Raw genomic sequence first — 27,888 nt, 5'->3', positions numbered from 1 at the left:
CCAGCAGAATAGTGAGTACAGCTCTGGAATATAATACAGGATATAACTCAGGATCAGTACAGGATAAGTAATGTAATGTATGTACACAGTGACCTCACCAGCAGAATAGTGAGTACAGCTCTGGAGTATAATACAGGATATAACTCAGGATCAGTACAGGATAAGTAATGTAATGTATGTACACAGTGACCCCACCAGCAGAATAGTGAGTACAGCTCTGGAGTATAATACAGGATATAACTCAGGATCAGTACAGGATAAGTAATGTAATGTATGTACACAGTGACGTCACCAGCAGAATAGTGAGTACAGCTCTGGAATATAATACAGGATATAACTCAGGATCAGTACAGGATAAGTAATGTAATGTATGTACACAGTGATCTCACCAGCAGAATAGTGAGTACAGCTCTGGAATATAATACAGGATATAACTCAGGATCAGTACAGGATAAGTAATGTAATGTATGTACACAGTGACCTCACCAGCAGAATAGTGAGTACAGCTCTGGAGTATAATACAGGATATAACTCAGGATCAGTACAGGATAAGTAATATAATGTATGTCCAGTGTTTTTTAATTTTATATAAAAATATATACTGTGCTAACAAGAACTACTTTAAAGTGAAAGTCTGTGAACCCATTGCCCCCATTACATCACATTATTTATTATACTACTTGTGTGATATTTTAGTTCTCCTTTCCTGTAAAGATTTACGGTTTAAAAGAGGAAGAGACATCTTCACCTCCCTCCCTCCCACCAGGATGAAAACTCTGCTCTGATAGTTGTACATTCGGCCTATGACCTCCCAGACAAACCAGTAAAGGTCTAATATAGGGTGGAGCTGGATACACATAACATGACCCAATGACTAATAGTAGCAACTCAGACACTGTACATGATGAAACACCAATAAGAGTCACTGTGTACATAATTACTGATCCTGTACTGATCCTGAGTTATATCTTGTATTATACTCCAGAGCTGTACTCACTATTCTGCTGGTGAGGTCACTGTGTACATACATTACATTACTTATCCTGTACTGATCCTGAGTTATATCCTGTATTATACCCTAGAGCTGTACTCACTATTCTGCTGGTGAGGTCACTGTGTACATACATTACATTACTTATCCTGTACTGATCCTGAGTTATATTCTGTATTATACTCCAGAGCTGTACTCACTATTCTGCTGGTGAGGTCACTGTGTACATACATTACATTACTTATCCTGTACTGATCCTGAGTTATATCCTGTATTATACTCCAGAGCTGTACTCACTATTCTGCTGGTGAGGTCACTGTGTACATACATTACATTACTTATCCTGTACTGATCCTGAGTTATATCCTGTATTATACTCCAGAGCTGTACTCACTATTCTGCTGGTGAGGTCACTGTGTACATACATTACATTACTTATCCTGTACTGATCCTGAGTTATATCCTGTATTATACCCTAGAGCTGTACTCACTATTCTGCTGGTGAGGTCACTGTGTACATACATTACATTACTTATCCTGTACTGATCCTGAGTTATATTCTGTATTATACTCCAGAGCTGCACTCACTATTCTGCTGGTGAGGTCACTGTGTACATACATTACATTACTTATCCTGTACTGATCCTGAGTTATATCCTGTTTTATACTCCAGAGCTGTACTCACTATTCTAACCTTGTGTTTCTTTTTTTATTTTATGATTTTTACAGTTATTTTTTGGGACACTTTATAATGACCTTTTATAATACATCGCACATTCGCTGACATTGTGTTTTTTTTTTTTTTTTTCCACAGCTGACGACACCAAATTTTCCAGTGGTGGTGAAAATGGGACACGCTCACGCAGGAATGGGCAAGGTAAGAGAAGTGTCAGTACTGTTTACATACAGGGAAGTGACATTTTGCAGCGTGCACTTAGGCTCCCCAGCTGCGCTCAGACCCGATCTGTGTAAACTTACTCAGGCCGCCAGGTGTTTGGCCACTTTCCGTGCCCAGATGGAACAGCCGGTCCACCTCTCAAGTGCTTTATTTTGTTCCTCTGCTAAAATGTTTTCTGAGCAAACAGTGGAAAAGTTGGGCTGCAAAACGCGCAGGGCAATTGCATAAGTAACTATCGCCCACTGCCCTCTAGGCGTCGTCTGTTCTAAATAGAACGACAAAGGTGATACCACCCTGGGCCACCAGGTTAGTGCTAGGACTAGTGGAGCCGTCACTTGAGATTTTGGCACCAAATGGCCCCCATAATCGGAAGAGGTTACAATAGTGAGCACTTATGTACTGTCCAATTGCCCAACTATGACCCCGCCCCTGAGGAGCAGTTTCAAAAATCATATTACATTAGACCTACAAGTTTAAAGGGATACTCCGTCCCTAGAAATCTTATTCCCTTTTCAAAGGATAAGGGATAAGATGTCTGATCGCGGGGCGCCCGTGTTGCACCCGGAGTTCGTTTAGAGCATCGGAGGCTTGTGACCTAATGGCCTCGCCCCCTCAATGCAAGTCTATGGGAGGGGGCGGCACGCCCCCTCCCATAGACTTGCATTGAGGGGGCGTCCCATTAGGTCACAAGCAGGGCGTGACCGGGACGTCACGAGCCTCCGCCCCGCATCGCCAGTCAACCAGCACGGGACTCCCATGGTCAGACATCTTATCCCCTATCCTTTGGATAGGGAATACGATGTTTGGGGGCGGAGTATCCCTTTAAGTAACTGCTCACAATGATGCCAACAACGGGCACCATTCACAGTCTTGAAGCCCCATCTGTGTCATGGAGGCTGCCCGAATCTGATGCCACCTTGTAAATCTAGAAAATTCTCCCTGGTAGCCAGTATTGCCACCAAATGTCGATCAAACAGTCCCCAAGACGTGAAGAATGAGTGGACCTTGTGTTGGGACCACAATCGGGTGTTGCGTTAGAGACTATGTCAATGCCTACTTGGGATCCCAATGGCTTCTCCATATTAAAGGGGTACTCCACTGGAAAACTTTTTTTTTTTTTAAATCAACTGGTGCCAGAAAGTTAAACAGATTTGTAAATTACTTCTAGTAAAAAAAATCTTAATCCTTTCAGTAATTATGAGCTGCTGAAGATGAGTTGTTCTTTTCTGTCTAAGTGCTCTCTGATGAGAATTGTCTCTGGAACTGTCCAGGGTAGAAGCAAATCCCCATAGCAAACCTCTTCTCCTCTGTGCAGTTCCCGAGACAAGCAGAGATGTCAGCAGAGAGCACTGTTGTCAGACAGAAAAGAACAACTCAACTTCAGCAGCTGATAATTATTGGAATGTTTTAATTGAAGTAATTTACTAATCTGTTTAACTTTCTGGAGCCAGTTGAGATATATATATATATTTATATATATATATATATATATATATATATATATATATAAAGTTTTTTCCTGGAATAACCCTTTAAACAGATTTGTAAGTTACTTCTAAAAAAAATCTTAATCCTTCCAGTACTTATCAGCTGCTGTTATGATCCACAGGAAGTTCATTTCTTTTTGAATTTACTTTCTGTCTGACCACAGTGCTCTCTGCTGACACCTCTGTCCAATTTAGGAACTGTCCAGAGCAGGATAGGTTTGCTATGGGGATTTGCTCCTACTCTGGAGAGACCCTAGAATGTACAGAGGTGTCAGCAGAGAGCACTGTGGTCAGACAGAAAGAAAATTCACAAAGAAAACAACTTCCAATGGATCATACAGCAGCTGATAAGTACTGGAAGGATTAAGATTTTTTTATAGAAGTAATTTACAAATCTGTTTAACTTTCTGGCACCAGTTGATTTAAGAATTTTTTTTTCCAGTGGAGTACCCCTTTAATGGGTGTCTAGCACTATGAAGGACGCTAAAACTAGGCCTTCTATTGGACGGATTGTGCCATCTAGTAGCCGCTTTACTAAGACCTCTTGGCTTGAATAGACGTGCCAAGAACTCCACCTTGACATTGGACTCATGATCTGTTCTTTCAACGAATATTCGGATAGCGAATTTTTATCGCGAATATAGGCACTTAGCGATTTCGTGAATATTTAGAATATACAGTAGCGAAATATATTCGTTATGACGAATATTATTATTTTTATTTTTTCACAGTACACATCACAGTGATATGTAAGGTGTAAATAAAAAGTGATCATTCCTCCCTACTTCCAGCTTGTGGTCCAAAGAAGGCGCATATGCGAAAATTTCGCGAATATCGGCACTTCCAGAGGACACTGATCCCTCCATTCTTTTAGCTTGCAAATACAGTTGTCAGAGGTAGCAACCAATAGGAAAGTAGTTGAAAGGTATAATTACGCATGCGCATTTTGTGGATTTCATTACAAATTTTGCATGAAAAAAAAAAGTGAACGAATATGCGAAATTCGTGAATATAGGATGAATATTCACCCATATATTTGAGAAATATTGAATTCAAATATGGCGTATGCCGCTTATCACTACTCATGATTTGCCTGCAAGTGACACTTATGCAACATCTGGAGAGCCTTCGGTTGAAGACCACTTCTCCATAGCCACCTTTTAAGTGCTCCAAGATTCTTTAAAGGGGTACTCCGGTGGAAAACATTTTTTTTTTTTTTTTTTTTAAATGAACTGGTGGCAAAAAGCTAAACAGATTTGTAAATTACTTCTATTAAAAAATCTTTACCCTTCCAGTACTTATTAGCAGCTGTATGCTACAGAGGAAATTATTTTCTTTTTTGAATTTTTTTTTGTCTTGTCCACAGTGCTCTCTGCTGACACCTCTGTCTGTGTCAGGAACTGTCCAGAGCAGGATAAAATCCCCATAACAAACTTATGCTGCTCTGGACAGTTCCTGACAGGGACAGAGGTGTCAGCAGAGAGCGCTGTGGACAAGACAAAACAGAAATGTAAAAAGAAAAGTATTTCCTATGTAGCAAACAGCTGCTAAAAAGTACTGGACAGGTAATGATGTTTTAATAGAAGTCATTTACAAATCTTTTTAACTTTCTGGCATCAGGTTATTTAAAAAAAAAAAAAAATTTCCACCGGAGTACCCCTTTAAGGCGGCAAGGCGGCACCTCTATGGGTACGCCTTGGTGCCTCAATTGTCCAAAATGGCTATGAGATACACATGTGGGCCTGCTTTGTTCTGTAGATGTAAATGTTAGCCTTAAATCGGGGGTAGTTTAGTGGGTCCACATGCTATGGTAGAATACTACTAGTCTATAGCCACTTTCTAAGCACTTGTAGAAAGTGTTTGAGGAAGGGTCGTACCTCTATGGGTTCCCTATTGATGGAACCAGTAGGGGATCCATGGCGGTGCCTCCCTACCCCAAACATTATCTATGACGACAAGGTGGTCAAAACGGTTTCGACCACCTTGTAGTCATAGATAATGTTCGGGGTAGGGGGCACCGCCATGGGTCCCCTACTTGTTCCATCAATAGGGAACCCATAGAGGTGCGACCCTTCCTCAAACACTTTCTACGAGTGCTTAAAAAGAGGCTATAGACTAGTAGTATTCTACCATAGCATGTGGACCCACTAAACTACCCCCTAGAGGTGATATCGTTCCCCATATCGGGGGTAGTTTAGTGGGTCAACATGCTTTGTCTTGAAGTCAGGCCGGGCCTAGATTGTCCTATTAGACCAGTGGTCTCAAACTGTGGCCCTCCATATGTGGCAAAACTTCAACTCCCAGCATGCCCGGACAGCCAACGGCTGTCCGAGCATGCTGGGAGTTGAAGTTTTGCCACATCTGGAGAGCCACAGTTTAAATCCACTGTTCTAAGCACTCTTTACTCTTAGATAGTCTTTGGGGTGGGAAGGCTGCGCTTTGGGTGCCCATCATGGTACCTTAATTGTCCAAAAGCGCTGAGTGACATATGGCCGTACGTTATGGGGGAGATTTATCAAAACCTAAGCAGAGGAAAAGCTGCCGAGTTGCCCATAGCAACCAATCAGATCGCTTCTTTCATTTTTCAGAGGCCTTTTCAAAACTGAAAGCAGTGATCTGATTGGTTGCTATGGACAACTCAGCAGTTTTTCCTCTGCTCGGGTTTTGATTAATCCCCCCCCCCCCCTATGTCCAGGAGGTTTTATTTCGATCAGTTACCTCTTTTTGGGCCCAATAACATCTTGAAGACTAAGACTACCGTCACATTTGTTTTGAAAATTCACCGTGGCACTCGTGAAGTCATCTCTCAACCCCCATCCCAAAAGGGATTTTAGATGGAAAACAGTGAGTTTGTTGAATACCAAGTGTCATATTTATGACGGGTATAAATGTACGAGGTGATTCCAATGGTCCCATCGGGACGGTCGGTCTCTTTTGCACATAAACGTCTATGGAAAACATTTCCTTCTACCGCTGAGGGAACATTGTGTCTCCGTCCTCTAATGCGGCGGATTAAGGTGTCCTGGCCTGGAGAACAAGAGATTAGTACATTTTGCCCCTGTGAGATTATTATTGATGACATTTCGCTTCAGTTCAAGTGATCCGCTAACACCTTCACCAAGGTATCTTGAATTACCCCCCACTTGAGTAGGAGTGACATCGACTACCGGGCCAACGCTTCTGAAGTTTCCGTTGTACGAAATATTGTGATGTTCCTCGGTACAGGACGTGTTATGCCGGATCGGCTCTGCCTGGACGTGGTAATTGTTCTTCTCACTCACTAAATAGCAGGGAGCGTTGACATCACCGGGAGCCGAACATCGGGATATTGATGAGCAAGGCTTTGGGGGTGTCCACCTATATCCCTGGGGTCCCTTTTCTTTTATCTAAGAGTCGAGGAACGTGCTCTCGAATCACCCAAAGTGCAAGAAAAAGTGCAAAACGTGTTACACAAAAAAAAACGTGCACAAAGGATGCGGTCTATCACAAGCCCTTCTCCAACAGAAGAGAGGCCCCCCAACAAACCTTACTCTTCGCCTCCAGACCAAAAGGTACCTGGGAGGTTCCAGGTTCGATGTCCCTTTTTGCCGAAGCTACTAAGGGACCACAAATGCTCCCGGCATCCCCCTTGGCATCAGCCAAGGTATCTGCCCGCAGAGCCGATAACGGTCGGTACCCTGCCAAAGCAGGAGTACCCGGGGTTTTTGCAGGGAGGTGCGGAACCTAATGGCCACACGCACCTCCCCTAGACCGCCAGGAGGGACACCCAGAAGGGCTACCGCATCCTGACAAATCCTGTGGACACACAACATGCAAAAAGTGACACAGTGAGAAAAAATAAATAAATAAGTGAATGTGTGCAGATATACGGCCCGGACATCCGGCCGGATCTATAAAAATGTCTCCGATCCTAGCCAGAAGGCCGGGAATCAAGAGGTGAGTGCCACAAGGTGAAGAGATTATGGTGCCCGTGCTTCCACTCAGTGAGCCTGTACACCCAGAGAGTTTCGGCATCTCGGGGTCACCAGTCCCCGAGGCACAAAAATACCTCGGCTCTAGACCCTCCCAGCCTCATGGCGAGATCCGGAGGGAACAGGTCTCATCGGGGCACTCGTTGAGCTGGTGTTCGGGCACCAGCCCCGGAACACCCTGGTACACCTGTCCCCTTCATGCAGCACCCATCCCCACCAGTCCAATACTGGTGTTTCGTGGCACCGGAATGAACTGATAAGAACAGATACTACACTTTATCTTAGCCAAAAGGCGATATTCCTGGGGTTCCTTACTCTTGTTACCCGATCCTAAGCCTCTGCTATCTGGGAGCTGGGGTACATATCTGCGTCAGTGCCTCCACCCAACAGATCATCCAGGGTAGTGTTGGGTCCCGTTGGGATTGACGCAAAGCTAACTCAACACTAATTTTGCTTTTCATAAATGAAAACAACCATGCATAACATAACAAACTGTGAGGTATAGCATAGAACAAAATTAGACAAGCATGCCTAATCTTTGCCCTAGCAGCCGTTGGGTACTTCCAGTTGGTACATATTAAATAGATGGGGCCCGTACAAAGTCCTGCTCCACAGTGTTACTTGGAGCTGGCGGTAACTCTCAAAGTGTCCGCAAGCGGATCTCAAGGTCTTTTATCGTGCTTTAGGGTTCCCGTTTAGGGTACCCTGTTGGCCAGGTAGTGGATGAAAAATACCATGGATAACATAACAAACAGCGAGGTATAGAATAGAACAAAATTAGACAAATGCAAAGTTTTTATAGGTCTCACCTATCTACAAGCACGCCTAATCTTTGACCTAGCAGCCGTTGGGTACTTTCAGTTGGTGCATAGTAAATCGATGGGGCCCATACAAAGTCCTGCTCCACAGTGTTACTTGGAGTCGGCTGAAACTCTCAAAGTGTCCGCAAATGGATCTCAAGATCTTTGATTACTATGTAAGTTTAGGGTTCCCTGTTATGGGAAAGGAAGGAAGGTTTTTACGCTTATCCTTACACAGTAGGTCAGTCCAGCTTTAAGTCCTCTTCACTGCTCACAGGTTTACCTGCTACCAGCACTAGATCTTGTTCAACCTGCTAGCAGAGTTCTCTGGGCTGCTGCAGGTTCTGTTTAACCCTCACAGGCTGTCCCTCGCTTTCTTCTCTCTCTGCTTGCTCTTCACAGACTGAAAATTCAAGATGGCTACCAGCACCTGTTCGCAAAAACTACTCCTTTTCCAGCTTTAGTCACTGCTCAGCTCATTTGCTTGTGTACTGTGCCATCTACTGGACACATCATGTATTGCAGGATAATACACAACAACAAACCAAGGGGGTTACAGATGTAAATGGACCAAATGTGGTCTCAAGAAGACTGTGTGTGGATCATTAAAGGGGTACTCCGGTGAAAACCTTTTTTCTTTTAAATCAACTGGTGGCAGAAAGTTAAACATATTTGTAAATTACCTCTATTAAAAAATCTTAATCCTTCCAGTACTTATTAGTTGCTGAATGCTACAGAGGAAATTCCTTTCTTTTTGGAACACTGATGACATCACGACCACAGTGCTCTCTGCTGACATCTCTGTCCATTTTAGTAACCATGCATAGCAGATGTATGCTATGGGCAGCATGGTGGCTCAGTGTTTAGCGCTGCTGCCTTGCAGTGCTGGGGACTTGGGTTAAAATCCCACTAAGGACAAGAATAAATAAAGACTTATTATTATTATTATAATAATGTCAGCAGAGAGAACTGTGCTCGTGATGTCATCAGAGATCATTCCAAAAAGAAAAGAATTTCCTCTGTAGTATTCAGCAGCTAATAAGTACAGGAAGGATTAAGATTTTTTAATAGAAGTAATTTACAAATATGTTTAACTTTCTGCCACCAGTTGATTTAAAAGAAAAAAGATTTTCACCGGAGTACCCCTTTAAACCCAAAGGTACACAGCAGTATAGATAAAATACGGTGCTACTAACATAAAACATATATATATATATTCTGAGCGATGCTTCACCATTTCCAAGATCTGTACATCTCTGCTTGCTGTCATTGACTTGAAACACCTTGTTTACATCCTGAATATGTCCGGCTGGCAGAGCTGAGGAGCCCGTTACAGTGTGTCCTGCACCTGGATACGATCATGACGGGCCTTCAGGCTCTGAATGTAAAGACGACTGTTCCCATTCCGTGACAGCAAGCAGAGATCTTGGACTGAAACACCAAGTATATAAGAAAGTTGCAGAACGTTCTGCTAGATTATAATGAAGCTGTATTTTGGTAACGCAGAAGATTCCCCTTTAAGGGTACGTTCACTTGTACGCAGATTTGATGCGCAGGATTTGATGCTGCAGATTTCAGTGTAAACTAAATGAGTGAGCACAGCTTCTAATGGGCAGTTACAAATCCTGCGCAGGATCCTGTACGTGTGAACATACCCTTACTCATCTCCTATAAAGGTGCCTCCTCCTCTGCCGCCGCCGTTAACCCTTTCCCAGTGGTCACGTGTTTGATTCCTTCAGCCTTGTGTATTTATGGGAAGCGCACAGACACCCACCATCTTCCCATGCCTGCCTGGTGAGAACACAATGGTCATGTTGTGGAGATTCACAATGACGCACCAGCACCGCTCCGTAATCTGCTTAGAAACACCAGACAGGCTGCAGCACACTGGGGCTTTGTGCTGGATTGGTCAGTTTAGCAGATTTCGGGGGCCCGATACCCCAAATATATCGTCTGATTTACTAGTAGAAATAATACATGTATAAGGGACACTATTAGATAGAAGGAATTAAAGGGGCACTCAACTCCTCATTTCCTATGCAGTTGACTGTTGGTTGTTGTTCTCTGTTATCAGCCGTTTGTATGTACGCTGGACATTGTGTCATCCTCAGCTCTAACTCATTGAGGCTTGTTAAAGGGGTACTCCGGTGGAAAACTTTTTTTATTTTTTTATTAAAATCAACTGGTGCCAGAAAGTTAAACAGATTTGTAAATTACTTTTATTAAAAATTCTTAATCCTTCCAGTACTTATTAGCGGCTGTATACTACTGAGGAAATTCTTTTCTTTTTGGATTTCTTTCCAGTCTGACCACAGTGCTCTCTGCTGACACCTCTGTCCATGTCAGGAACTGTCCAGAGCAGGAGCAAATCCCCATAGCAAACATATGCTGCACTGGACAGTTCCTAAAATGGACAGCAGAGGTCAGCAGAGAGCACTGCGGTCGTGACTGAAAAGAAATCCAAAAAGAAAAGAATTTCCTCAGTAGTATACAGCCGCTAATAAGTACTGGAAGGATTAAGAATTTTTTTTATAGAAGTAATTTCTGACACCAGTTGATTAAAAAAGGAAAGAAAAAAAAAGGTTTCCACCGGAGTACCCCTTTAAAGAAATACTCCGCTGCTAGACATAGACAATTATGCCTTATCCAAAGGATAGGGGATGAGATGTCTGATTGCGGGGGTCCCTGATTGTGCGGCAGTGTGGCCACGCCCTCTCGTGATGTCACGGCACACCCCCTCCATTCCGACACGCCCCTCTCATAGACATGAATGGAGGGGTGTAACGTGAGAGGGCGTGGCCGTGACGTCTTGATCGCAGCCTCCGAGTGCTTTGAACAAGATGTTCAGAACGCTGTAGCACCGGAGTGCCCCTTTAAGGTGTCCTGTGGTATCTGGCATCAGATCCTGTAGGTTGTGAGATGCGGCCGTTGGCTGGGAGTTGTAGTTTTCCAACAGCTGGAGGCGCCCCTGGTTGGGAAACGCTGATCATGTGACCAATGATTCACAGACCCTTATCCATGTGTGGACCCTTCGCCCATTTACTCTTCTCTTAGTCCTTCTAGTTTTTCACGTTTTTTTCCGGCCCATAGACATCTTGATAAATATTTTTCTAGAGGGAACAGGACAATGAATTTGATGTCCTCACCCGTCTCCCCTCGTCGGCCCCCAAATAACTTGTGATGATGTCATGGTCCTCGTCTCCCACACGTAGGACAACAACCCTCCGCTCCGTTCTGTGTTTTCCCAGCTGGACGTCTGTTGTGATAATAATGTCTCATAGATAAGGGGCAAATAATGATAAAATGATGGGAAGTGAGGCCATGTGGTGTCTGTACCTGCAGCTACAGTGGGATTTACCCTCATCTGAGACCTTAATCTATTGTGGACTGTGGAACTACTGCCAGCATGTCCAGATAGTAGTTATACACCTCCCCTCCAGCTCTATCTGTATACTGCTGCTATCTCTATGGGATCAGGATATATAGTAGGTATACACCTCTCCTCCAGCTCTATCTGTATACTGCTGCTATCTCTATGGGATCAGGATATATAGTAGTTATACACCTCCCCTCCAGCTCTCTGTATACTGCTGCTATCTCTATGAGATCAGGATATATAGTAGTTATACACCTCCCCTCCAGCTCTCTCTGTATACTGCTGCTATCTCTATGGGATCAGGATATGTAGTAGTTATACACCTCCCCTCCAGCTCTCTCTGTATACTGCTGCTATCTCTATGGGATCAGGATATATAGTAGTTATACACTTCCCCTCCAGCTCTATCTGTATACTGCTGCTATCTCTATGGGATCAGGATATATAGTAGTTATACATCTCTCCTCCAGCTCTATCTGTATACTGCTGCTATCTCTATGGGATCAGGATATATAGTAGGTATACACCTCCCCTCCAGCTCTATCTGTATACTGCTGCTATCTCTATGGGATCAGGATATATAGTAGTTATACACCTCCCCTCCAGCTCTATCTGTATACTGCTGCTATCTCTATGGGATGAGGATATATAGTAGTTATACACCTCTCCTCCAGCTCTATCTGTATACTGCTGCTGCTATCTCTATGGGATCAGGATATGTAGTAGTTATACACCTCCCCTCGCACTCTATCTGTATACTGCTGCTATCTCTATGGGATCAGGATGTATAGTAGTTATACACCTCCCCTCCAGCTCTATCTGTATACTGCTGCTATCTCTATTGGATCAGGATATATAGTAGTTATACACCTCTCCTCCAGCTCTATCTGTATACTGCTGCTGCTATCTCTATGGGATGAGGATATATAGTAGTTATACACCTCTCCTCCAGCTCTATCTGTATACTGCTGCTGCTATCTCTATGGGATCAGGATATATATAGTAGTTATACACTTCCCCTCGCACTCTATCTGTATACTGCTGCTATCTCTATGGGATTAGGATATGTAGTAGTTAGACACCTCCCCCAGCTCTATCTGTATACTGCTGCTGCCTTTGGCTGTCCGGGCATGCTGGGAGTTGTAGTTTTGCAACATCTGGAGGGCCGCAGTTTGGAGACCACTGGTTTAGACCCTTCAGGAACATTTAATGTTCACTTCATTTCTGTCAAACGTGCAGATTTTGCAGACGGCAAAAGTTTTGTCGATGACTCATGTAGGACTAATAATGTCCGGCGGCACGTGGTGCGGAGCGTGTGGCACACGTGGCGGTGGAACGCTCGAGCGCACAGTGGGGGCACCACGTCTGTACATCCAATGACCATTCCCAACAAATAGCCAAGATTCCGATACTCTGCCCCCTGATTCCGGACTATCGGGTTCTGGTCTGATCAGTTATCTATATTACTTTTTTCAGAAAACAAAAATCACCCAACTTTTCCAGTGTCCCGAATGGCAAATCTGCTCAGTTATGCAATAAATAACTAAGTTGCTTATCATACGGCTTTCCTTGGCTCCTAAAAGGCAGTTTTCCAGGAAAATTCTGTGATACATTCATTGTTACCATATTCCACATCGATGGCACAAAACTTTCCTAGAATCCTGAATGACAAACCCACCTACTTATGCAGTGCCTATTGTTGCAAAATTTATCATAGAAGGGTTTGGAGGAAAGCTGGGTTCGGCCACTGTGGGAGCTATATTGGCGACCATGTTGCTTTTGACACAGCTTTCCTAGACTCCTGCATGGCAAATTTGCTGTGATGCTCTCATATTGCTGTATGCATGAGCAGATTAGTCACTATGGCAGCCATACTGGTCATCACCCAGCTTTCCAAAAGACATATCACTTTGCAGGAAATTCAGTGATACATTCATTTTTACCATATTCCACATCAATGGCACTAAACTTTCCTAGGATCCTGAATGACAAACCCACCTACTTATAAAGTGCCTATTGTTGCAAAATTTACCATAGAAGGGTTTGGAGGAAAGCTGGGTTCGGCTCCTGTGGGAGCTATTTTGGCGACCCTGTTGCCTCTGTCAAAGCTTTTCTAGACTCCTGCATGGCAAATTTGCAGTGATGCTCCCATATTGCTGTATGCATGAGCAGATTAGTCCCTGTGGCAGCCATACTGGTCATCACCCAGCTTTCCCAAAGACAGATATCACTTTCCAGGAAATTCACTGCAGTGATACATTTATTCTTACCATATTCCACATCAATGGCACTAAACTTTCCTAGGATCCTGAATGATTATGAAGTGCCTATTGTTGCAAAAGTTACCATAGAAGGGTTTGGAGGAAAGCTGGGTTTGGCCCCTGTGGGAGCTATACTGGCGACCATGTTGCTTCTGACACAGCTTTCCTAGACTCCTGCATGGCAAATTTGTAATGATGCTCCCATATTGCTGTATGCATGAGCAGATTAGTTCCTGTGGTAGCCATACTGGTCATCACCCAGCTTTCCCAAAGACAGATATCACTTTCCATGAAATTCAGTGATAGATTCATTGTTACCATATTGTTACCATGGCACAAAACTTTCCAAGGATCCTGAATGACAAACCCACCTACTTATGAAGTGCCTATTGTTGCAAAATTAATCATAGAAGGGTTTGGAGAAAAGCTGGGTCCAGCCCCTGTGGGAGCTATATTGGCGACAATGTTGCTTCTGGCACAGCTTTACTAGACTCCTGCATGGCAAATTTGCTGTGATGCTCCCATATTGCTGTATGCATGAACAGATTAGTCCCTGTGGCAGCCATAATGGTCATCACCCAGCTTTCCCAAAGGCAGATATCACTTTCCAGGAAATTCAGTGAGACATTTATTCTTACCATATTCCACATCGTTGGCACTAAACTTTCCTAGGATCCTGAATGACAAACCCACCTACTTATGAAGTGCCTATTGTTGCAAAATTAACCATAGAAGGGTTTGGAGAAAAGCTGGGTCCAGCCACTGTGGGAGCTTTATTGGCGACCATGTTGCTTCTGACACAACTTTCCTAGACTCCTGCATGGCAAATTTGCAGTAATGCTCCCATATTGCTGTAGGCATGAGCAGATTCGTCCCAATGGCAGCCATACTGGTCATCACCCAGCTTTCCCAAAGACAGATATCACTTAGTAATACATGGATGGTCACACCATATCGGGGGTGCATCATGGCGAGTCGGTTCTGGACTATTAGAACCCATCTAGAAAATTTCGCAATTGGATTATCGGAATTTTTAGTTTTTTTGATACGGTATAATTTTATTATTATTATTATTTTTTTAACCCCCGCAGGTAAAGGTGGACAACCAGTATGACTTCCAGGATATGTCCAGCATCGTGGCGATGGCGAAGACCTACGTGACCTCCGAGCCCTTCGTAGACTCCAAATACGACCTCCGCATCCAGAAGATCGGGAATAACTACAAGGCTTATATGTGAGTGTGAACACTGCTCTATTCTCTGCATTGAGCTGTTCTGCTCCGGCTGTTGCAAAACTACAACTCCCAGCATGCCCTGACAGCCGAAGGCTGTCAGGGCATGCTGGGAGTTGTAGTTTTGCAACAGCTGGCGTGGGACAGGTCTGAGAACACCGCTTTACATCAAGCAAACGTGCAGTACAGCTGTAATAGTCACCATGTGACTTGTCACACAGCTCTCCCAGTGTCCTGAATGGCAAACCGGCTTAGTTATGCAATATAAATCAACTCAGTTGGCTTTCCTGGGCTCCTGAACGGCAAATTTGCCAAGAAATTAAGTAATACGTTCCCAATTTCCACATTGCTTGTGACACAACAGCAACTTTTCCAGACTCCTGAAAGGCAAATCTAGTTAAATATGCAGCGCTTCTATATTGCCTGTACAACAAATTCCCAATACAAGAGTTTCAGGAAATGCTGGGTTCCAGGCTATAATTTCTACCCATATTGCTTGTGACACAACTTTCCTAGACTCCTGAATGGCAAATCCTACTTAGCTATGCAGGGCTGATGTATGACATTAACATTTGCAATACAAGGATTTGTCAAATGTAAGTATACATTATTTTATTGTTTCCATATGCCACATTTCTTGTCACAAAACTTTCCTAAGATCCTGAATGACAGACCCTACTTATGCAGTGCTTATTGTTGCAAAATTTACCATAAAAGGGTTTGTGGGAAAGCTGGGTTCCAGTCCCTGTGGGAGCTATATTGGCGACCGTGTTGCTGGTGACACAGCTTTTCTAGACTCCTGCATGACAAATGTGCAGTGATGCTTCCATATTTCTGTATGCATGAGCAGATTAATCATTATGGCAGCCATATTGGTCATCACCCAGCTTTCCCAAAGACAGATACAGTATCATTTGGTAATGACCAGTAATGCAAGACTGTCACACCATATGGAGGCTATATCGGGGGGGGGGGGGGGTCAGTAAGGGGTTAAGTACGCGGTTTCTGTGTGAGGTCTCTGGACTCTCAGCAGGTTCCTGGATGCAGCGTATGTTTAGTTTTTGTATTTGCTGCCGTCATTTCGGAGACCCTGGACCGGGTTTTATACTCCAGAGCTGTACTCACTATTCTGCTGGTGAGGTCACTGTGTACATACATTACATTACTTATCCTGTACTGATCCTGAGTTATATCCTGTATTATACTCCAGATCTGTACTCACTATTCTGCTGGTGAGGTCACTGTGTACATACATCACATTACTTATCCTGTACTGATCCTGAGTTATATCCTGTATTATACTCCAGATCTGTACTCACTATTCTGCTGGTGAGGTCACTGTGTACATACATCACATTACTTATCCTGCACTGATCCTGAGTTATATCCTGTATTATACTCCAGAGCTGCACTCACTATTCTGCTGGTGTGTACATACATTACATTACTTATCCTGTACTGATCCTGAGTTATATCCTGTATTATACTCCAGAGCTGTACTCACTATTCTGCTGGTGAGGTCACTGTGTACATACATTACATTACTTATCCTGTACTGATCCTGAGTTATATCCTGTATTATACTCCAGATCTGTACTCACTATTCTGCTGGTGAGGTCACTGTGTACATACATCACATTACTTATCCTGTACTGATCCTGAGTTATATCCTGTATTATACTCCAGATCTGTACTCACTATTCTGCTGGTGAGGTCACTGTGTACATACATCACATTACTTATCCTGCACTGATCCTGAGTTATATCCTGTATTATACTCCAGAGCTGCACTCACTATTCTGCTGGTGTGTACATACATTACATTACTTATCCTGTACTGATCCTGAGTTATATCCTGTATTATACTCCAGAGCTGTACTCACTATTCTGCTGGTGAGGTCACTGTGTACATACATTACATTACTTATCCTGTACTGATCCTGAGTTATATCCTGTATTATACTCCAGAGCTGCACTCACTATTCTGCTGGTGAGGTCACTGTGTACATACATTACATTACTTATCCTGTACTGATCCTGAGTTATATCCTGTATTATACTCCAGAGCTGTACTCACTATTCTGCTGGTGAGGTCACTGTGTACATACATTACATTACTTATCCTGTACTGATCCTGAGTTATATCCTGTATTATACTCCAGAGCTGTACTCACTATTCTGCTGGTGAGGTCACTGTGTACATACATTACATTACTTATCCTGTACTGATCCTGAGTTATATCCTGTATTATACTCCAGAGCTGTACTCACTATTCTGCTGGTGTGTACATACATTACATTACTTATCCTGTACTGATCCTGAGTTATATCCTGTATTATACTCCAGAGCTGCACTCACTATTCTGCTGGTGTGTACATACATTACATTACTTATCCTGTACTGATCCTGAGTTATATCCTGTATTATACTCCAGAGCTGTACTCACTATTCTGCTGGTGAGGTCACTGTGTACATACATTACATTACTTATCCTGTACTGATCCTGAGTTATATCCTGTATTATACTCCAGAGCTGTACTCACTATTCTGCTGGTGAGGTCACTGTGTACATACATTACATTACTTATCCTGTACTGATCCTGAGTTATATCCTGTATTATACTCCAGAGCTGTACTCACTATTCTGCTGGTGAGGTCACTGTGTACATACATTACATTACTTATCCTGTACTGATCCTGAGTTATATCCTGTATTATACTCCAGAGCTGCACTCACTATTCTGCTGGTGTTGTGTACATACAGGAGTGTGCCCGGTGTCATTGTTGCGGTCTCGCTCATTAGGCGCGGTGTGACTCCTATGATGAATGGCTGCAGCCGGATGACCTCGCATTATGTTGGCGCACAGGGCACACAATGAAGGGCGCAGGGGGAGATCCGCACAGCAGGAAGTGCAGCGCACACACCCCGGGGTGGGGGTGGGGTGGGGGGGGGCTCAGCGCCTTTTCTTGGCTCCACACGACTACAGAACAGAACAGCCCTGTCTGCGATGCCCGGGACGTGGTCTGAGGCCCGAGCCAATTGCGTTTGGCGCAATATAGGAGACGCTTATCCGAGGGATAATAGAGCGGCTATGATGGCGATGTCAGCTGCGAGCCCCCGGCTTCCTCCAGTCCATTCATAGCAACCGTGACCCGAATAGCAACGAGCTTTGCCCCGGTAAGGGTTAATCCCGAGCCTACTGCAGGTGCAATGACCCAACAGGACCCCCCCCCCCCCCATACCCATCCAAAAAGAAATTCTGATCTCATCCCATTCTGGGGATCATTTTCATCCATTTTTAGTGATCTCCAGCAGGTGGCGCTAGTAAGCCAGCTGTTCTGTTGGTTAAGGTTTGCCATTCAGGAGTCTAGGAAAGTTGTGTCACAAGCAATATGGGTAGTCAATATAGTTCCTACAGAGACTAGAACCTAGATTTAACTCTTTTATTGGAAATTTGCTAAAGCAAAACAGAAGTGCTGAATGTCTAAGTAGATTAGCCTTTCAGGAGTCTAGGAAAGTTGTGACACAATCAACGCGAAAATTGTGAACAATGAAGGTATCGTTGAATTTCTTAGCAAATCTGCCTTTCAGGAGCCCGGGAAAACCATGTGTGATGAGCAACCGAGTTGCTATTTACTGCATAACTAAGCAGGTCTGCCATTCAGGATACTGGGAGAGTTGTGTAGTCATGTAACATGGTTACTATTACAGCTGCACTGCATGTTTGCTTGATGTAGAGCGGTGTTCTCAGACCTGACTAACTCAGGCTGTTGCAAAACTACAACTCCCAGCATGCCCTGACAGCCTTCGGCTGTCAGGGCATGCTGGGAGTTTTAGTTTTGCAACAGCTGAAGACACACAGTCCGGAGACTGCCGCTCTGATATAATCATTTATTTATGTTGCCGCTTGCTGTCAGTGACTGGAAACTCTTTCTATGGGGGAGATTCATTCATCAAGGCCTAACCAGTTGCCCATAGCAACCAATCAGATCGCCGCTTTCACTTTTGAAAAAGGCCTCTGAAAAATGAAAGAAGCGATCTGATTGGTTGCTATGGGCACTAGACAACTTGATGAATCTCCCCCTATATGTCTCACAGCTGAAGTTTTGTTACAAAATCAGCTAAAAATATTTTATTGATATATATATATATATATATATATATTTATTTTATTTTATTTCTTTTTTTTTGCAGGCGCACATCAATTTCCGGCAACTGGAAGGCGAACACCGGCTCAGCCATGTTGGAGCAGATCGCCATGACTGACAGGTATAAGGAATGATTTAGCCCCCCCCCCCCCTTTTAAAGTGTACCCCTGATAAATAAGGGGGAGGAGCTCCGAATCGTTTGAATCCAGTCATAAAGAGTTAAATGATTGTCCTGTTTAGTCTTATTTTCTCCACCTCCCCGTTTCAGATACCGGTTATGGGCGGACTCCTGCGCGGAGATGTTTGGCGGGTTGGACATTTGCGCCGTGAAAGCCGTGCACAGCAAAGACGACAAAGATTACATCATCGAGGTGAGCGGCGGATTTCAACTCCCAGAATGCCCCCTGACAAGAGCTGACAATATGGTAAACTAAGAGACAAGAGTAGATCAGGTTCTAAACTGACCCCTGGAGGATTCTGGGATATGAGGTTTAGTCCCTCCCACCAGACTCCTTGGCTATAGGGCTCCTTCTATTTTAGGGGGTCAGGGCTGGATAATACTGCCATATTCAGCCCATAAAATACCACTATGTAGCACGCAAACAGTACCCCCTTTCAAACAGCACATATTTTAGGGTCATATTGTGTCCAGGAAATACTGCCATATACAGCTCATATAATACCACCATATAGTGCCAAGATAAAATCATTATACACAGCCCACATAATACCACCATATAGTGCCAAGGTAATGCCACTTTAAACAACTCATATAATACCACAATATAGTGCACAGATAATACCGTCATATACAGCCCACATAATACCACAATATAGTGCACAGATAATACCGTCATATACGGCCCATATAATACCACCATATAGCACCAAGTTAATACCACTTTAAACAACTCATACAATACTGTCATATAGTGCCTGATATAGCCCACATAATTCCACCATATTGTGCACAAATAATACCGTCATATACGGCCCACATGATACCAACATATAGCGCCATGGTAATACCACTTTAAACAACTCGTATAATACTGTCATATAGTGCCTGATACAGCACACTTAATACCACCATATAGTGCACAGATAACACCGTCATATATAGCCCACCTGATACCAACATATAGTACCAAATAATACCCCCTTTAAACAGCCCATAAAAAACCGACATATAAGGAGGAGATTTATTAAAACCTGTGCAGAGGGAAAGTTGACCAGTTGCCCATAGCAACCGATCAGAATTTAAAAAGGCCCCTGAAAAATGAAAGAAGCGATCTGATTGGTTGCTATGGGCAACTGGTCAACTTTTCCTCTGTAAAGGTTTTGATAACTCTTACACGATACTGCCATATACTTTAATAACAATACATAGTGCTGAAATAGTACCCCCCTTTTAAACAGCACATATATAACAGTCATATAGTACCCAGATAATACTGCCATATACAGCTTACATAATGCCACCATATAGTGCCAAGATAAAATCATCATATACAGCCAGCATTATACCACCATACAGTGCCAAATAATACCACCTTAAGCAGCCCATGTAATACCACCATATAGTGCCTGATACAGCCCACATAATACTACCATATAGTGCCCATATAATACCCCCCTTAAACAGCCCATACAAAGCCGACATATAGTGCCTAAACAATACTGCCATATACAGCCCATATACTGTAATACCACTATATAGTGCTCAAATAATACCCCCTTTAAGAGCCCAAATATTACCAACACATAGTGCTGTCATAACGATGACATATGTAGCCCTCATAATATAGCCATATAGTGCCTAAGTAACATGCAGTATCCAAATCAACCCCTAATAAAATCCAAATTAAACTGGCCATAAAATGCCGCCATATAGTTCCCACATAATAATACAGGTCAATTTCTCAATGATACTGCCATACGCAGCTAAATAATACTGCATAGTGTCTCTTCACACTAATAATGGAGAACAGTTAAAATCAAGACCCTCCATAGCCCGGACCCTCATATGACCTCTGGAAGCAAACACCAGATAGAAACGTGACGCTGTTCCTTTAACTGGAGTCACATGAGGACACCGTATACTGTCACTATTTCTGGTCACTGTATGACGCTCCTCATGAGGAATGCTGATGACTGCACCAGATGCTGCCGTAGATTTAGGGGTCACGGGGTCATTGTCATGTACAGTTAATGATCCGCCCGCTTGCATTGTCCCCTCCGACCTCTCCATTCCTGGGTGGAATGTAGCACAACAAAACAACAGCACCACCTCTGTCTGTGTGGCCACGTCTGGTATTGCAGCTCATCCAACTAGGGCAGGACTGCAATACCAGACCAAGGTGAACCTTCCCTTTAAGAACTATTATGAACCATCTGAAATATTTTGTGACCGTTCTCACGCCCCGATTGGTGTAAAGTTGAGATTTTTTTCATGTCTCCCCCCCCCCCCAGGTAATGGACAGCTCCATGCCGCTGATCGGAGAACACGTGGAGGAAGACCGCCAGCTGGTGGCTGATCTGGTGGTGGCTAAGATGACGCAGCACGTCCAGATGATATCTCCAGCAGCCCCCGTTTCGAGAAATCAGGTATGTTCTGGGGGAGGGGTCTTGGAAGATCCACATAACGTCCACTATCCCCCTATTAGGTATAATCCCCCAGTAGGTAGCATCCTCCCCTGTTAGGTAGAAGCCCCCAGAAGTTAGGTAGGCAGTTTGCAGGGAACCTCCTATTCGGTAGATGCCCCCATTAAATGGGCCCTGTCATTAAAGGGGTACTCCGCTGCTCAGCGTTTGGAACAAACTGTTCCGAACGCTGGAGCCAGGAGCTTGTTACGTCATAGCCCCGCCCCCTCATGATTTCACGCCCCGCCCCCTCAATGCAAGTCTATGGGAGGGGGCGTGACGGCAGTCACGCCCCCTCCCATAGACTTGCATTGAGGGGGCGGAACATAACATCATGAGGGGGCGGGGATATGACGTCACAAGCTCCCAACACCGGCTCCAGCAATCGGAACAGTTTGTTCCAAACGCTGAGCAGCGGAGTACCCCTTTAAAACTAATTTTTGCTATTGCACTCCTTATGGTAAATACAAAAAATATGTCTAATGTACTTTGTTTGTATATTTGTGTTTAAAAAAGCTGCCACTAGGTGTCTCACTTCTTGTCCAGAGCACATCTCCCCCCCATCTCTTGCACAGACTTTGGACTCCTGCTGGCCTGGCAGAAGTCCAAAATCAGGAAAAGTTAAGGGGGGGGGGGGTGTATGCAGCCTTATCCAATCATAGCTCATCTCACACTGAACTGCTCTGGGCTGTGTGTAGCAGAGGGAGGGAGGAAGTTCTCCCCTGTATGGCTTCAGATGATGTCGCGCCTTCTGGGGAACGCCCCTTCCCAGTCTGTGAATCTGACTGAGCAGAAAATACAGAGCAATATCAAGGTACAAAACTGACAAATAATAAAAATAAAGGCCGGGGGTGGTTTATCATGATGGGGGCAGGGAACTGGGAGGATTATGACACTTAACAAGATCATGAGAGGTTCTCTTTAAGCTGTTTCTCTCAATAGGTCCCCTCCAAAAGAAAATAACAAAACTCCCACTCACCTTCTCTCCGCTCCCACACTGAGGCCTCTGCATCCTCCAGTCTGTTAGTGGTGCAGGACATTCTACTTCACTCCTTTATCCGAAGTGGTGCAGGACCTCCTTCACTCCATTATCCGGAGTGGTGCAGGACCTTCTCCTTCACTCCATTATCTGGAGTGGTGCAGGACCTTCTCCTTCACTCCATTATCCAAAGTGGTGCAGGACCTTCTCCTTCGCTCCATTATCCAAAGTGGTGAAGGACCTTCTCCTTCACTCCATTATCCAGAGTGGTGCAGGACCTTCTCCTTCACTCCATTATCCGGAGTGGTGCAGGACCTTCTCCTTCACTCCATTATCCGAAGTGGTGCAGAACATTTTCCTTCACTCCATTATTCAGAGTGATGCAGGACCTTCTTCACTCCGTTATGCGAAGTGGTGCAGGACCTTCTCCTTCACTCCATTATCCAGAGTGGTGCAGGACCTTCTCCTTCACTCCATTATCCGAAGTGGTGCAGGACCTTCTCCTTCACTCCATTATCCGGAGTGATGCAGGACCTTCTCCTCAACTCCATTATCTAGAGTGGTGCAGGACCTTCTCCTTTACTTCATTATTAGGAGTGGTGCAGGACCTCCTACTTCACTCCATTATCCGGAATGGTGCAGGACCTTCTAATTCACTCCATTATCCGAAGTGGTGCAGGACCTTCTCCTTCACTCCATTATCCGGAGGGGTGCAGGACCTTCTCCTTCACTCCATTATCCGAAGTGGTGCAGGACCTTCTCCTTCACTCCATTATCCGGAGGGGTGCAGGACCTTCTCCTTCACTCCATTATCCGGAGTGGTGCAGGACCTTCTCCTTCACTCCATTATCCGAAGTGGTGCAGAACATTTTCCTTCACTCCATTATTCAGAGTGATGCAGGACCTTCTCCTTCACTCCATTATCCGAAGTGGTGCAGAACATTTTCCTTCACTCCATTATTCAGAGTGATGCAGGACCTTCTCCTTCACTCCATTATCCGAAGTGGTGCAGAACCTTTTCCTTCACTACAATATGCAGAGTGATGCAGGACCTTCTACTTCACTCCGTTATCGGGAGTGGTGCAGGATCTGCTGGGCATTGAAATGACGTTGCATTCGGCAGGTCCTTCACCACTCCAGATAAAAAAGAAAACATTGAAATGGCCTCAGTGCAGGAACAGAGGAGAGGTGAGAGGAATAGCGGGTATTGGGATAGGTACTCGTGCAAAAGTACGGTAAAATCCCTGATATCTATAACATCATCCGCATCAGACATCCCTACTGACAACCCTGCCGCTCCCAGAAATCAGAAGGGGACATGAGGTCAGTAGTTCAGCCTCAGGCCCATAACTAAGCCTAAAATTAAAGGGGTACTCCGGTGGAAAACTTATTATTTTTTTTCTTTTAATCAACTGGTGCCAGAAAGATAAACAGATTTGTAAATGACTTCTGTTAAAAAATCTTAACCCTTCCAGTACTTATTACCGGCTGTATGCTGCAGAGGAAATTCTTTTCTTTTTTGGATTTCTTTTCCGTCTGACCACAGTGCTCTCTGCTGACACCTCTGTCCATGTCAGGAACTGTCCAGAGCAGGAGAAAATCCCCATAGCAAACATATGCTGCTCTGGACAGTTCCTGACATGGACAGAGGTGTCAGCAGAGAGCACTGTGGTCAGACAGAAAATAAATCTTTATTATACAGCCGCTAATAAGTACTGGAAGGATTAAGAATTTTTAATAGAAATAATTTACAAATCTGTTTAACATTCTGGCACCAGTTGAATAAAAAAATAAAAAAAAGTTTTCCACCGGATTACCCCTTTAAGACATTTTAAGTCAACACCACATACCAGGAGATATCTAAATGGCAACAAAGAGACAGTCTCCTCCCTTCCAAAGCAGAGCTAATTTGCATACTGTTTCCCAGTGAGCACTGCAGGCTGGCTCTCCCCAATGAGTACCGCCACCTCCCGAAATCATCATTTTGGCAAGAATTTTCAGTGGCAGGTTGACCTATTGGTACCAAAGGGGCATTAAAGGGGTACTCCCGTGGAAAACTTTTTTTGCTGTCCATTTTAGGAACTGTCCAGAGCAGCATAGGTTTGCTATGGGGATTTTCTCCTACTCTGGACAGTTCCCAAAATGGGCAGCAGAGGTCAGCAGAGAGCACTGTGGTCATGACATTAGAGAAATCTAAAAAAGTAAAGCATTTCCTTTGTAGTATACAGCCTCTAAAAAGTACTGGAAGGATTAAGATTTTTTAATAGAAGTGATTTACAAATCGGTTTAACTTTCTGGCACCAGTTGATTTAAAAAAGAAAAAGAAAAAAAAAGGTTTTCCACGGGAGTACCCCTTTAAGGACCCCGGATGGGTCAGATATAGCAGAGCTAAGGACCAACACTGACCATAAACTACACCGCCTATTCTCTTCCAGCCGCAACAGATGCAGCCACAGGCGGTCAAACCTCAAATGCAGCCCCAGCCGGGTCCACCAGGAGTGGTGGGGGGTGCCCCGACTTCAGCCCAGCCAAGACCTTCCCCTCAAGGTAAGATTTTAGAGGTGGGCATTAGCCTATAGCAGTGATCTCCAAACTGGGCGCCTCCAGCTGTTGCAAAACTACAACTTCCAGCATGCCCGGACAGCCAACGGCTGTCCGGGCATGCTGGGAGTTGTGGTTTTGCAACAGCTGGAGAGCCACAGATTGTAGAACAGTGGTCTAAAGGAACACTCCGACATGGGGACCCCTTTACCCTTTAATAAAGTTGCATTTAAAATGTTGGTTTTCTGGTACATTAGTGACATCTGCTGGTCGTTATTGGTATTGCGCTATAACAAACTAGTGCCAGGAGGCAGCTGCACAGCAACGGTCATAATGTCTTCCCCACAGGTGGGGTTCGTCCGGCACAAGGTGTGCCCCCTCCCAGGACAGCGACCACCCAGCAGCAGAGGCTTTCACCGCAGGGACAGCAGCCCTCCCAGAATTCTCAGCCCAGCTCGCCGCAGGTTCAGAGGTCATCGAATTCCCCGCAGCTCCCGAGACCTGCCAGTGCAACTTCTCCAGGACAGACACCCACTAAGTCTGCTTCTGGGTCCCCCCAACTATCCAGACCCCCAGCACAGGGGCAGGCACAGAACCAACCGCCACCTCCTGCAACGGCAAAGACTCAACCGGCACCTCACCCGCATCTCAAGTGAGTAAGGAGGCAGTATTATAGTAGTTATATTCTTGTATATAGGAGCAGTATTATAGTAGTTATATTCTTGTATATAGGAGCAGTATTATAGTAGTTATATTCTTGTATATAGGAGCAGTATTATAGTAGTTATATTCTTGTATATAAGAGCAGTATTATAGTAGTTATATTCTTGTATATAGGAGCAGTATTATAGTAGTTATATTCTTGTATAAAGGGGGCAGTATTATTGTAGTTGTATTCTTGTATATAGGGGGCAGTATTATAGTAGTTGTATTCTTGTATATAGGAGCAGTATTATAGTAGTTATATTCTTGTATATAGGAGGCATTATTATAGTAGTTATATTCTTGTATATAGGAGCAGTATTATAGTAGTTATATTCTTGTATATAGGAGGCAGTATTATAGTAGTTATATTCTTGTATATAGGAGCAGTATTATAGTAGTTATATTCTTGTATATAGGAGCAGCATTATTGTAGTTACATTCTTGTATATAAGAGCAGTATTATAGTAGTTATATTCTTGTATATAGGAGCAGTATTATAGTAGTTATATTCTTGTATAAAGGGGGCAGTATTATAGTAGTTGTATTCTTGTATATAGGGGGCAGTATTATAGTAGTTGTATTCTTGTATATAGGAGCAGTATTATAGTAGTTATATTCTTGTATATAGGAGCAGTATTATAGTAGTTATATTCTTGTATATAGGAGCAGTATTATAGTAGTTATATTCTTGTATATAGGAGCAGTATTATAGTAGTTATATTCTTGTATATAGGAGCAGTATTATAGTAGTTATATTCTTATATATAGGAGCAGTATTATAGTAGATATATTCTTGTATATAGGAGCAGTATTATAGTAGTTATATTCTTGTATATAGGGGGCAGTATTATAGTAGTTATATTCTTGTATATAGGAGCAGTATTATAGTAGTTATATTCTTGTATATAGGAGCAGTATTATAGTAGTTATATTCTTGTATATAGGAGCAGTATTATAGTAGTTATATTCTTGTATATAAGAGCAGTATTATAGTAGTTATATTCTTGTATATAGGAGCAGTATTATAGTAGTTATATTCTTGTATATAGGAGGCAGTATTATAGTAGTTATATTCTTGTATATAGGAGCAGTATTATAGTAGTTATATTCTTGTATATAGGAGCAGTATTATAGTAGTTATATTCTTGTATATAGGAGCAGCATTATTGTAGTTACATTCTTGTATATAAGAGCAGTATTATAGTAGTTATATTCTTGTATATAGGAGCAGTATTATAGTAGTTATATTCTTATATAAAGGGGGCAGTATTATAGTAGTTGTATTCTTGTATATAGGGGGCAGTATTATAGTAGTTGTATTCTTGTATATAGGAGCAGTATTATAGTAGTTATATTCTTGTATATAGGAGCAGTATTATAGTAGTTATATTCTTGTATATAGGAGCAGTATTATAGTAGTTATATTCTTGTATATAGGAGCAGTATTATAGTAGTTATATTCTTGTATATAGGAGCAGTATTATAGTAGTTATATTCTTGTATATAGGAGCAGTATTATAGTAGTTATATTCTTGTATATAGGAGGCAGTATTATAGTAGTTATATTCTTGTATATAGGAGGCAGTATTATAGTAGTTATATTCTTGTACATAGGAGGCAGTATTATAGTAGTTATATTCTTGTATATAGGAGCAGTATTATAGTAGTTATATTCTTGAATATAGGGGCAGTATTATAGTAGTTATATTCTTGTATATAGGAGCAGTATTATAGTAGTTATATTCTTGTATATAGGAGCAGTATTATAGTAGTTATATTCTTGTATATAGGAGCAGTATTATAGTAGTTATATTCTTGTATATAGGAGGCAGTATTATAGTAGTTATATTCTTGT

The 27,888-nt window shown here is 43.2% G+C and overlaps 1 protein-coding gene across 4 annotated transcripts in view; it reads left to right on the top strand.

Annotated features, from left to right (window-relative positions):
* The window catches only part of SYN3 (synapsin III), a 301,143-nt gene that overhangs the window by 272,329 nt on the left and 926 nt on the right, over nt 1-27,888 (top strand). For all 4 annotated transcript variants that reach the window (XM_056517637.1, XM_056517635.1, XM_056517636.1 and 1 more), the window contains exons 7-13: nt 1,806-1,868; nt 14,876-15,018; nt 19,212-19,286; nt 19,434-19,536; nt 21,638-21,772; nt 25,223-25,334; nt 25,677-25,980. In XM_056517637.1, the coding sequence (XP_056373612.1) occupies nt 1,806-1,868; nt 14,876-15,018; nt 19,212-19,286; nt 19,434-19,536; nt 21,638-21,772; nt 25,223-25,334; nt 25,677-25,980 (935 nt within the window). The remainder of the gene's footprint in view (nt 1-1,805; nt 1,869-14,875; nt 15,019-19,211; nt 19,287-19,433; nt 19,537-21,637; nt 21,773-25,222; nt 25,335-25,676; nt 25,981-27,888) is intronic.

The sequence above is a fragment of the Hyla sarda genome, chromosome 4, assembly GCF_029499605.1.
Source record: "Hyla sarda isolate aHylSar1 chromosome 4, aHylSar1.hap1, whole genome shotgun sequence".
NCBI lineage: Eukaryota > Metazoa > Chordata > Amphibia > Anura > Hylidae > Hyla > Hyla sarda.
The sequence above is the reverse complement of the archived record's forward strand: the minus strand, read 5'-3'. Positions and strand labels throughout refer to the sequence as shown.